The sequence below is a fragment of the Dromaius novaehollandiae genome, chromosome 5, assembly GCF_036370855.1.
Source record: "Dromaius novaehollandiae isolate bDroNov1 chromosome 5, bDroNov1.hap1, whole genome shotgun sequence".
In the NCBI taxonomy this organism is placed as follows: Eukaryota; Metazoa; Chordata; class Aves; order Casuariiformes; family Dromaiidae; genus Dromaius; species Dromaius novaehollandiae.
The window spans coordinates 16,610,233-16,622,857 of NC_088102.1; the positions used below are offsets into that span (position 1 = coordinate 16,610,233).

The 12,625-nt window shown below is 41.9% G+C and overlaps 1 protein-coding gene across 2 annotated transcripts in view; it reads right to left on the bottom strand.

Moving 5' to 3' along the window:
• Window positions 1-2,235: 2,235 nt before the first annotated feature.
• Window positions 2,236-12,625, bottom strand: part of BDKRB2 (bradykinin receptor B2) — a 28,191-nt gene continuing 17,801 nt past the window's right edge. For both annotated transcript variants that reach the window (XM_064512111.1, XM_026107682.2), the window contains one exon: window positions 2,236-5,144. In XM_064512111.1, coding sequence (XP_064368181.1) covers window positions 3,997-5,142 — 1,146 coding nt within the window. In that variant the 5' untranslated portion in view covers window positions 5,143-5,144 and the 3' untranslated portion in view covers window positions 2,236-3,996. The remainder of the gene's footprint in view (window positions 5,145-12,625) is intronic.

Genomic DNA, 12,625 nt, shown 5'->3' on the forward strand with positions numbered 1-12,625 from the left:
CCTCTCAAATGAAGTTACAAATGAGTATTTTTGACTTCTTGATTTCTGAAAAATGTTACAAAACTTTTTTTTTGGTGATGACCTGAAACATGTTATTTTTTGAATCGCATGTGTGAGGGATCCTAATAACCCAGATGGGATCAATCTCTAAACATCACAGCCCACACTATGACTCACTAAGGTAAGTGCAATGCAACAGGAGATCTTCGTCACAGACTTTCCCTAACTTCCTCTTTGCTTACGCTACTTCATTTCTATGTTTAAGTTATTTTTTCATAAAGAAGGACATTTGAGCAATAACAAGATATCTGGAATTCAGCCTTGCTTAGACATGAGTCTCTAAGAGCAGCCAACATCCACATTCGTTCACATTTTCTGAATCGCAAACTGCAGCTGTGTCTGAAATCTAACTGATCAGGTCAACTAACTCATCCCTTTAAAAAGAGATCGAAGTGTTGGTTTGTAAATCCCCTCCCTCCTCTCTCTCTCCAAAAACAATCTCTCCTTTTCCATTTTTTACTGTCATCTTTAGAACTTTTTTCAGAGATGGAGAGATATTCAAAATGGGGAATCTGTTCATTTGGGAGAGACTGTGAAATGAATAGGTTCAGTTATAGCTCCTGAATCATAAAGATCTTAGAACAAGTCTATATAATGAGCTTTAACTTCATTAAAGAGTGGATTTAACTCACTATTTCTTTGCAACTTATCAATGTTTATACATATCTGATTGGAGGGTGTAAAGATGATGGGGCCAGTCTCTTCTCAGTGGTGCCCAGTGACATGACAAGAGGCAATGGGTGCAAACTGAAATAAAGGAAACCCCAGCTGCACACAAGAAAACACTTCTTCACTATGACGGTTGCCCAGAGAGGTTGCGTAGTCTCCATCCTTGGAGATATTCAAAACCCACTGGACATGATCCCGAGCAACCTGCTCTAGGTGACCCTGCTGGAGCAGGGGGGATTGGACCAGATGATCTCCAGACTTCCCTTCCAACCCCAACTATGCTGTGATGCTGTGAGCTTGGGTCTCCATTTAAACCCATGAAAAGCATAGAATGATTTGGTAATGTTTTACACTTTGCACAGGTGAAAGGAAAGTGAAGGATCAGGTTTAAAAGTATCTGTATTACAGTCAACAGTTAAAAGGGTTTTCCTGTACATATATTTGTGTGTGTATATACATATATATACACACATATATATATATACACACACGTAATTAAAATGTATCTGTCTATTGGTGCCTTCAACCTGGGATACTCACAGTACATTAGTTCATGTTTTAAGCTTATATGATCTTCAGTCATCCTATTTGTGTTGACTTTCCTGTAAGAAATACACATTCTCTAAGTGTGCATAGGGAGTTACAAATGCTCACTGGGCCTCTCTGATAAGAAAGATTAACCAAATAGATTGATCAAGACAGATGTAACATGTTACATAGTAGACAAATGGTAGAAATCAAAAACATCTCAGGAGTTCTGGTTCTCAGTCCAACAGTCTAACTATTAAAAATCCTGTTCCTCTTAGCATAAATTGGAACCTTTTGTGATCTGAACAAATTATCTTTTTGGGACAGTATGAATTTAACAGACTGATTTTCCTTACTGAGATGGTCTCTAAATTAACCCACTTATTTGCTATGATAAACCATTTGTTCTGGAAGCTGGAAAAATATTCTTGGATGCAACCTTGTGACATAAAATTCTTTGTTTAGCTTGACCAGATTTCTTTATATCTGCTGTAGACAGAGTTTGTCAAGGAGAGCTTAAACTCTAGTGAAATGATTTGCAATTCCTAATGAACTGATCCTGGTAGGTAGCTTCACAATGCAGTAATAATCAAGCCCTATTAACTACATTTTATGGAGGCAGAAACAGAAAAATATGGAAGGTGCCAGTATAGCCCAGAAACCCACAATGTGCTGATGGAACAATGGAAAGAAAGAATGATCCCATGGCTATCGTACTGCTTGGGGATTTGGAAGACCAGAATTGAGTTTCTGACTTTTCCACAGACCTCCTGACTAAGAAAGAGCAACATTGTCCTGTCCACAACAAACACAATTCTGTTATTTCAGCTCACTTTCCTATGGTACAACAGGAAGTGAAAGAAATTATCTGCACCAGTTGCATTTCAGATCAGTCATTCCAGAGTGAAAGCACACACACAAAAGAAGAAAATGCCAACAAATTTCATTTGTTAAAGTTATTTATTTTCTATCGTAAATACTTACCATATAGCAAAATAATGTCTCTATGTATTTACATGATTTAAATTAATGTCATATTCTTGACATGTCATAACACTTAAATATTTTACTCCTCAGTACCAGACAGTCAACATTTCTTCCATTGCCCGTAACTACCATATGGAATTCCTTTCATTTAAAGTTTGAGTGAACAGCATACTCATTTATAAGACAATACTGATAACACTGGCGATAACAGAAAGCCTTGATGTATTTTATTATAAGTGTCTTGGACAATATATAGAATGAAAAAAGATTTATGACACAGAATTATATTGGATGATTAAAGAAAATCTATAGAAATTGCTTATAAATCTTCTGCAATCTTCTAAATCCCACAGTTTTCATAGCACATTTGCACACTTCTCGAGTGTTTTCCTGGTTTAAATATTTTAAGGTTTAGTACAACTTTCCCATAGATTTACTGTTCCGTTCAAGCTCTGATGGATAAAGGCTACTCATAGTAGCAGTCATAGTTTAATTATGTCACCAAACTCTATTTCTCTTGGGAATTATAAGGCTTTAGCCTTCAGTGCCTTGAAAAGAAAGGAAAGGCTCTGTTAATATCAGTAGCTGTTAGATCATCTCCAAGTCAGGTTTAGAACAAGGTTTCTAGAGGTAAAAATGCATATTGACAATTTGGTACACTATCAGTTTATCTTTTGTGTAGAAATAATTTAGATTATAAATCCAGTCTAATTTGGGAGGAGGTATTTTATATTAATATCACTCAAATTAATTCTACAGAGAAAACTTAGCCAATGCAAGAGTCTAAAGAAGCCACATTTACATACTCCGAACATTCAAAACTCCTATTATCTTCAGTTAGATTTCTAAGGCAGATAGATGATGCTTTCCTTCATAGCCTCAGTTTCTGCTTCTTGTGAGGTTATAACAGTTGTGCTGAGCATTTATGTTTCCATTAGATAGCACTACAAACATTAATTATAGTTTGTGACTATTAAAAGAACAAGTCTCTGAGCTGAAGTGTATGTATGAATGTAAGCAACATTCGCTCACCCAAAGGGAGCTCTTCATAGTAAATGCAGCAACTTTGCAGAAGGGGTAAATACTTTCCTGCTACAAAGAAAACTCAGCTCACTTCAGGAAGCTGGCTGCAGCCTTCCTTCCACTACCTTTATTAAGTTACATTCCACACATAAAGGCTGACATAAACCTCTGCTTGGCAGAGGCAGAGCACTTGCAAAAAGGCACAGTTTGTCAATCAAATAAAATTGTTGTGGATGACTGAGCAGAGAAAGGAAACGGCATGGAAGATGGCAACTCCTAAAAATCAGTTTGAATGATATTCCTACAAGAGTTCCCAGAAACTTATTTAAATATGAGTTCCTCCTATCAAAAATGTAGTCATACAAACTGTATGGGTACCATAAGCAGTCACACAATCCTGACAATAGCTCCTATCCTGTGGCCCTATTCAGAGAACTGTATGTGCATTCAGGTGCCTGTATTCATTAGAAATACAAACATTTCAAACAATGAAGCCAGCTAATATAATCCAGTCATGAAAATGTAAATATGCCACAGTGTATGTTGAACCATGACAAATGTCCAATAGCAGTAGAAGCAGATGTCTAAATGGAGGTTGCATTAAGATCAAACCACTGGTTCCCCACAAATGATGAATGCTACCACATGTTTATGCTGAGGACCCATAGCAGATGGATATTAGCGGAGGCAAATGTTAGAAGTTTGTTTTCCTGTAATGAAGGAACTGTGCTATCGTGGTAATGGGAAAACAGACTTTTTCTTTAGGCATTCACTGGAAATAGAAGTTCTTAAAGTGTCCAGGGAGTTTTCCATCTGCACAGACTGTGATTTTCTGCACCCCTTTGGGAACAAGTCCGTATAGAATTCCACAGCCTTCTTCTGGAAGTGCTTCCCTACAATAACGTACAGGACTGGGTTCAAGCAGCTGTTGCTAAAGGCACAGTATGTTGCTACCTGGGTCACTATTTCATTGATGTCTTCAAGGCATTGGAAAGTGTCTGCTAGGTAAGAGATTGTGTCAATGAATGTGCTGATCTGAAATGGAAGCCAGCAAATAACAAACAGCAAAAGCACAGTAAGGACCAGCATGGTGGCTCTCCTCTCTGTCTGGATTACCTTGAGTTTATGTAACTCATTACTTCGTAAAGCTTTGATGATTTGCATGGTACAATAGGTAATTACACAGAGTGGGATCACAAAGCCCACAATATTAAGCAAGCAGTTGTTTGCAGGGTGCCAGTAGGTGGATGGATACTCAAGAGAACAGGCCGTGATGTTGTATTCTGGGAAATACTTTAAATTTCGGAACATTATTGTAGGCGAACACATGAGCAATGCACACATCCAGACTATGAAGCAATTCCATTTGGCGCAGGTGGTTCGTCGCATCCGTCCAAGAGACATGGTTTTCACCAAGGCCAGATAGCGGTCGATGCTTACTAGTGTCAGAAAATAAATGCTAGAATAAAAGTTCATGTAACTAATTGTGTTGACGGCTTTACAGAGGAATAGGCCAAAAGGCCATTCAAACTTATTAGAAATATTAATGGCCCAGAAAGGCAAAACACAGACTAACATTAGGTCAGCAAGTGCCATGTTTGCTAAATAAATTTCAGCCACTGTGCAGTGACTCTTGTGGAAACACAGGACGCTGAGGACAAAGCCATTTTCTATTGCTCCCAGCACAAATATAAACCAGAGGAATCCAGGCTGAAACGTGTATAGCCAGTTCCACGCATCTGAATCGATGCATCCAGATCCATTCCTTTGATACACTCCTGAAGTATTGTGGAAATCTGCCAGACTGGTTCTGAGCTCCTGGGTGGTCATAATGTTGTGAAGTTGAGTAACATTTTCTGTTGCGATGGAAGCCATTTCTGTGCAGAGAAAAAAAGGTGAAATGAGATTGCTGCATCTAGCTAATAAGAAAAGCTGTTCCCAAAAGTGTGACTTTGAACAGGTTCACAATTCCATGGTTCGCTGTCTTGTAGACACTCTGCGTGCTTGCAGAGGGCTTGACAGAGTGAACCGATATGGACTGTGTGGGCCAATTTCAATGGGGTGAAACAGAGGGCTAAAGCAGCAGCAGACACTTTCCATATTAAACAGAACTGAAACTGGAAGAGAACACTTGCAGGCCTCTATTCCCTAGAACCAAGCTACAGTAAGTTTTTTCAAATCTTTTGAGGAGGCTGATGGTTATTTTCTTATCTTTGTGTATCAACAGTCATAGTCTCCTAAAGGACATCTGTAACTTTTGAGTCTCTCTGTTGCTATTTGTAAGGTGATAGGTTTGTGGCATGTCACTGAACATTTCACACGCTGTCTTGTAAAGCAAGAATTTGGTGGAATTCAGTGTTGTTTCCTCCTCACACAACACTACCTATTTTTTTCCAAAATGTTATGACTATCAAAGCAGCCATTTAGTTTACAGCTCTAGTTTGCACTCAGAAAGCTGCAGAAGCAAGAACCTGTATTTGCAAGCAGTGTGGCTTTCTCGACTTCTCATTGAAATCACCTGTGTACTTCTGTATCTGCATTACAATCTCTTTCTGCAGGCAAGTCACAGAGGAGATGAATGGTACAACCTTAGTTTTAATAAGCTCCACAGTGAGTGGGTTGGCAAAGATGATGGCCATCATGTAAGCAAGGACCTGCCTTGCAGTCAGGTTGCAGTGGGCTAATTTGGCTGCGAGAGCACAATCTGAAAACCTGGCACTACACTGTAAAAAACTGTATGGGTCAGAACAGCTTAGGGTTTTACAGGAAGCTATTTAAGGGCATAAATGTTAGATATGTGCTTAAGTGTTATTAAGATGAAGCAGAAGCTGAGCGTCCACCTTCAGGCTGTTGTATTTAACATGTTAACTGTGGTTGTTGCTGTGTTTCTGAGCTGATGTGTGCTGAGATATTATCCACATACAAGCCTGTCTTACCAGATCTGTGTATACAACTGTCTGGACTAAGTGACAGAAATACTGTTTGTCTTTTTTCAGGTCTTTAAAATATTACTGTTCATATTATGTTTTGATTGGAAGCCTTTCAGATGTATTTTTAAGTAAGACATTTGTCTGATCCAGCTGGTAAATTGGCAGTAGAAGGAGACACATTTGTTATTCCTGGAATGATGGAGTTCTCATTTGTATTCCGGTTACTGCGTGTGCTAGTTGAGATGTGTCAGTGCTGGGTATGTACATAGAGATTTGGCTGTTGAATACAGAATTACTAATAAATGATGGTCATATTTTGTATATTTATTATTCATTAAGCACTGTAGTACTTGGGAATCAAAGGCAAAGATCAAGACCACTTTGCACTAAATACAGTAAAGGCAAAAACAAAGGACACTGTCTCTATTCCACAGAATTTATAACATATGCATCAGGCAGGACAGGTCAACTGAATAAAATGGGCAGGTGGGACTGAAAATTCAAAAAGATAAGCCAAATTAAAAATTAATTAATGAGCACAAAACAGAACGTCAGCAACATGCATCCAGTTCTTCATAACTTAAGCAGCCAAAGGACAGTATTTGCATGAGCTGGGCAGCAATCAAAATATTCTCATTCTCCAAGTTCATCCTTTCAAAAATAGAACTTTTCAAGCCCATCTCTAACAGCAGGGATAATCTCCATCCTCTAGCATCTTTCCTGCCTCTTTGTTAATCTCATCACTGTTAGAACCACAGTGTCCTTTGATCTCTGAATGTTTTCAACAACCATCTGGAGAACAGGTTGGTAGAGCCTACATATTATGCAGCATTACACACTGTAGAGGCCCCACCAATGATCTATGCTTTTGGTGACACCAGTGTCTAAAGCTCTGAGGTCTAGTGCACATGGATTTATTTGTTCTGTGTGGGAAGCAAACAGCACCTTCAGTGCTTGCTTTTCAACACTGGCGATAATCTAATGTATATCCTCTTTTCATCTTCCAGTTGTGAGTAACTACTGTAGCTTGTAAATGCCTTGGATAGAGATCTTTGTCTGTACTCTTTGAGGCTTAGCAGCTACAGCTAGTGCATTCTTCTGTGATTTTATTTGTTTGTATGTCAGCACACCAGAATATAGGACAACACCAAAAGCTCCACTGGCACCCAGATGTGTATGCCTCATCAGTTGCTTCTGCTTTATCCATTAGACCAGATTGGAAGAGTTTGGCACACCTTCATTCTTGACAAGCTTATATTAGCAGTTCCTTATCACCTCCTTATCCTTTATTATCCTCCAGATATGGATCAAATTGCAAACAGCTGTTTAAATTTTCTCTTTCTGTATCTGCCAGCCCTTTATGCTGTCAGTACACATAGGAAGCAAAATACTGACAGATGATCAAAAAAAGACATTTGAGAATAAAAGTTCTTTAGGGAGATGCAATTAACAGAAGTTATTTGTTCTGCTGGTAGCAGGCTGTGAACTAGTGGCAAGACTTAAAATTGCTTTACTTTATGCTTTGGGGTTGGACATATGTATATATTTAATAAGCCATTCATTAGTAATTCAAAGAGTGGTCATAAAAGTTATGACATGGTTGGTAATTTCTAGGCCTTTTCTCATAATTATGACTAATAGAAAAACAATAGCCAGACATTAATTTTACAGAGAATAGCTCAGAAAATGGCCAGTGATTTATGATATTTTTCCTACAATTCATCTCTTTTGGATTACTGTTCCGGAATGGAAAGCCCTAGAAGACAATGATTTAAAATATATTTTTTTCTATTACATTACTATGGTATAAGAGCAGCATGTAGAGGTGCAGCCAGGATGTGAGCTGGTCCAGCATGGTGGCGTTCCCGGTGAGCTGCCTCCCTGCTCCTTAGCTCCAGCTCTTCTCTAAGGCGTTGGCAGAAGTGTGGCAGTGAATTAGGTAAAGTGTGCTAAGGAGTGTATTCCCTGACTAGTTTACACAATGTATTTAAATGCTGTGTTTGGTGCTCTTCTCAGTAGCACAGGAAACTCGTTTAAACCATGTGCTTACAGAATAAATTATGAACTACACAGACGATATAGAAAAGGGAGTGATGTCTCACTGCCAGTAGCTTATTATCAAAATCCAGTGAAACTAAAGGTGACTTGTTTACACACGCTCTATAAATACTTTCTGTGCAGTGCAAGGCAGGCCTAACATGTAAAACTGGACTCTCAAAAAGAGTCCGTGTGACATTTTTGGTTTAGATAATGCCTAGCTGAAGCAATCCATCATTACTGTTTATGAAGGAGAGGAGACTCCCATTGCAGACTGAATTGTCTGGCATTCGCCTCCCCTACTATTGGTTACCTCCTCCTTCACCAGGACATGAAAACCTTGACAGTCACTGTCTTCTGTTGCTCCAAAATACTTCTTTTATGGACTAACGTTGGGCATAAACGGCAGAGCGTGGGCGGCAGGGGCTGCCCTGCATGGGAGCGGCCACAACCTGCCCTGCACTGGTGGCAGCCTGCCGCCGGCCAGCGCTGCAGCCCCGCAGGGAGCGTGCGGCACCCGGCGTGGGCAGATTTAAGAAAAAGTGGCCGCCGCAAGGGGCTGGAGACACTCGTGGGGATGCGCTGCTGAAGGCACACCGTTGGAAACACGGGAGCTGCAGCGGGGCTGTGGCTGGAGAAGGGTGAGCTGCTTCACTGTGGCTGTGCAGAGACCCGGACTGCTTCGCAGAGTTAGGGAGTCGGGCTGATGGTGTCTGTCAGAGCAGTGGCCTGCTAAAACAGGTGTTAACAAGTGCCTGGGGCAAAAGGGAGGCCCCTGGCCAGCAGCTAGTAGCACTGAAGTGGTGAAATTGCAAGCAGCACGGTGAACCGCTGGGGCTGCTGTGGGAGCAGCCCAGGAGCCCAGGGTGACCGCCTTGGAGGGGGTCCCCGGCACCTGGGGGGCAGGAAACTGAGTGGTCTGATGGTGAAATAAAACAGTCCTTTCAGGCAGCCGCGGTTACGGTGGCTAAGCAGACCCGCCGCTCCCCCAGCGTGGCCACTTGGCAAGCCTTTGCTTAGAGCAAATTACAGAAACGCTGGACACTTAGAGCCACTGTCCCAGGGAGATGGCCCGGCAGTGGCTATGGAAGTGCTGGGGGGCCAGAGCAAACGAATTAAAGTCTGTGGCTTGGGAGAGCCAAGCTCTGGGGAGCTTGGCCTATGCCACTTACAAACACCGCCTATGCAGTGCAGGATGTCTTTGGGATCGGCTGATGGAGGGATATATGGAGCAATGGCCTGATCTTGCCAATGCTGCAGAAAAGATACCCCTATGGAGGGACGGGGAAGAGGGGGATAATCGACTACAGCTGTCTGGGCTGATGGGCTGTGTTTATAAGCACAGGGAGAGGGTCCTGACAAGGTGGTGGTCACTGATGCCATGGCCTGAAAGCTCTGATGGCTAGGCACAGTTACTTATGCCCTGCTGGTATCACCTGGTAAGCTGGTGGGACATCCTGTTCATCCAGGAGTGACCTGTATGTATCATACTGGGGGGAGCATGCCAGAAGACAGGCGTGAGGTTAGCAGCATGGCCAAGAATAATGCTAAGAGTCCAGTAGTGTGGTCAACTTCAGAAAAAGTGTCAGGAGAGGATGAAAAGTCTCCATGCTATAGCCTTACATGCTAGCACTTCTGGATGTTCTTGAAGGAAAAGGAGGAGGATATGATGAAGTGGGACAGAAAGCCCAACAGAGATCTAGGGTTGTGAGTTAAGGAATGCAAGTGCAAAGAAAAGGTCAGAGGATTGTTAGCAGGATGCAGAGCAAGCTCCAGGAAAGCTAATCCATTTGGTACACTGTTTTACTCCCCAAATGCAGAAACGCCCACACTACATCAAATGAACATTGTTCACAACCCATTTTGAGTCTGGCTGAAGCCCAGCAGCTCCTGAACTCATGCACTTACTGGTACCTCCAATAGTGGTGTTAGTCTTCGCTTGTCCTATGCTAATCTTTTGGTCGTATGGTAAGGTATAGTAAATAACTTAAACTGTTATGATGGTCTTGAACATGTATTTTACAGGGACAAGGCCTGAACTATGTAATAAGTATTTAGATTACTATGATGTTAACTCTGATAATCTAGTCTGCGGGGCCAAGAGATGGAGTTTGTAGTGAATATATTCAAGCCGTTGTGTCCTTCTTGGTTACGTGTTTTGTAGGAACAAGGTGTGAAGTTTGTAATAAGTATATGCTGAGATTGCTGTAATATTAACCCTGATAATTTAGTCCTTGGGGCAGGGCATGGAGTCTGTAACAGCTGCATGTTCAAATTGTTACTGTGTAAACCCCTGTGATGTGGATTGCTGGGTCAAAGAGTAGAATTCTAGTAACTGTGGGCAGACATTGTTACGATGATAACCCCTAAAGTCTGGTCTGCAGTGACTATGGATAGAGTTTATAATGAACGTACATTAAGACTGTGATGGTGTTGAAAGTAGAGTTTATGATGGATGTGTATTAAAACAGTTCTGAAATATGCATATTGCAGAGGTGAGGCGTGGAATATACTGGGCATAAATTGCAGGGTTTAAGTGGCAGGGAGCTGCAGTGGAGACCTTTGAGGGAACCAGTCACAACCGTTTCCAGTTGGCTTTGACTGGTGCCCATCACCCACCAACACTGCAGCTTGGTGGGGAGCGCATGGTGCCTTGGTGCAGGCAGATTTAAGAAAGAGTGGCAGCTGTGAGAGACTGGAGATGTTCATGGAAATGTGCTGCTGAAGGCACACCATTGGAAAGACAGCTGGAGACATGCTTTTGGAAGGAGGCTTGCTGTGCCAAGCAAGGGATGCCCCTGAAGGCACTGTGGCCTATGGGTGACTAACACTGAGACAAGGACACCTCTGAAAGGACTGCTGCCCATGAAGGATCCACGTTGGAGCAAGTAAACTGAAGGGACTGTGGCCTGTGGAGGACCAAGGTTGGAGCAGGGACACCAAGAAACCCTGACAGGCAGAGGAAAACCAATAGGAAACACTGAGTGGCAGAAAGAAACCAATATGCACAGAAATCATTATGGCATGACCCCAGCCTCTGGTGCAATCTGTCATCTCACCAAAGGAATCAGGATGGTCTGAGTGTAACCTGTGGCAAAAACAAGAGTATTTGAGACTAGAAAGGGGAAAGGAGAGGTGTTTGGCTTAAGCTAAGTCTGGGGGAGGAGGAGAAAAGTGTTTACTTAAGTGTTTGATTGTTTATGCTATTTTTTTTTCCTCAGGATCCAAATCAGGGATTAAAAGTTTGTGTTAACTGGCAATAAATTGCAAAAAAATCCCTGAGCCAAGACTTTGCCTGCAACAGTGCTTCAGACTGCAAAAGTACCAGAATTACAAGCATGATGTGATATTTCAGGGTTTGCTAGTTAACACTCTCTCCCACTTTGTAAATTATAGCCACATCCTGATATGCGTGGTTGAATTACCACTGATGGTATCAGCTGGGATCTTAGGACTGAAGTGTGTCACTGCAGGTCTCCGTGATTCCAGGTCTACATTACCCTCTCCTACAATAAATAGCCCTTTTTATGCCATCAGCCAGGGTAGACACAGCTCAAATCCACATGACAGACAAAGCAGCCAGGCAGTCACAATTCTGTTGTGTATCTTGGGTGTGAGCACTTGGCAGCTGCTGCTAGTGTCATGAGCCTGCCTAGTTAATCAGCATCTCATACAATCATAAACACTTTCCAGTTTCCTTTGCTTTTTGGGATCACAATCCCGCAGTGACTCTTTTGTAAGTGTCCCCCATCCCTACACAGTTAAGCCAATGGATCTGAGGCTTCCATGTCTGGGTTTCTCTATTTTTAGACCTAAAATTCTGTTTGGGAAGAATTTGAAGATTTGGTCATTCCCCCAGGATTTCTCTGGACTCTGGAAGTCCAGACAACCGTTCATTTTCTTTCTCCAGCAAATGTGCAGAGTGCATGGTGTGGCTGGGATGTATCTGAGGTAGTGAGCCTGTGTTTTACAGGTCTTAGTGTACTGGTTTATACACAAAATGAATCTACCACGTACCTGTTATGTTACAGTTACCATGTAAGTGCTACTGGGTACATGCTCACGTGTTTCTGACTAGGAAAGTTTAATTAAGAAAAAAACATCCATTCTAACAAAACGCTAACACATTTATAGGGCATGGAAGTAATCCTGCCTGTGGTCCTTAGCACCTCTTCCTGCATGCTGGGGCCCCAGAGTTCAGCGGCTGGTGCAATCTGTTGCCAAATCTCTCCCCAGAGCAAGGGACTGCTGCTGAACCTGCTCAGAGAAATTTAAAATTGTGCCTGCCCTCACAGAGACATAGAGTGCCGTGCAGGGACCTCTGGGCACCCACTTACTGTGATCATGTGTAGCAGCACCGTGCAGAGAAAAATGCATATCTTCTTGGGTAC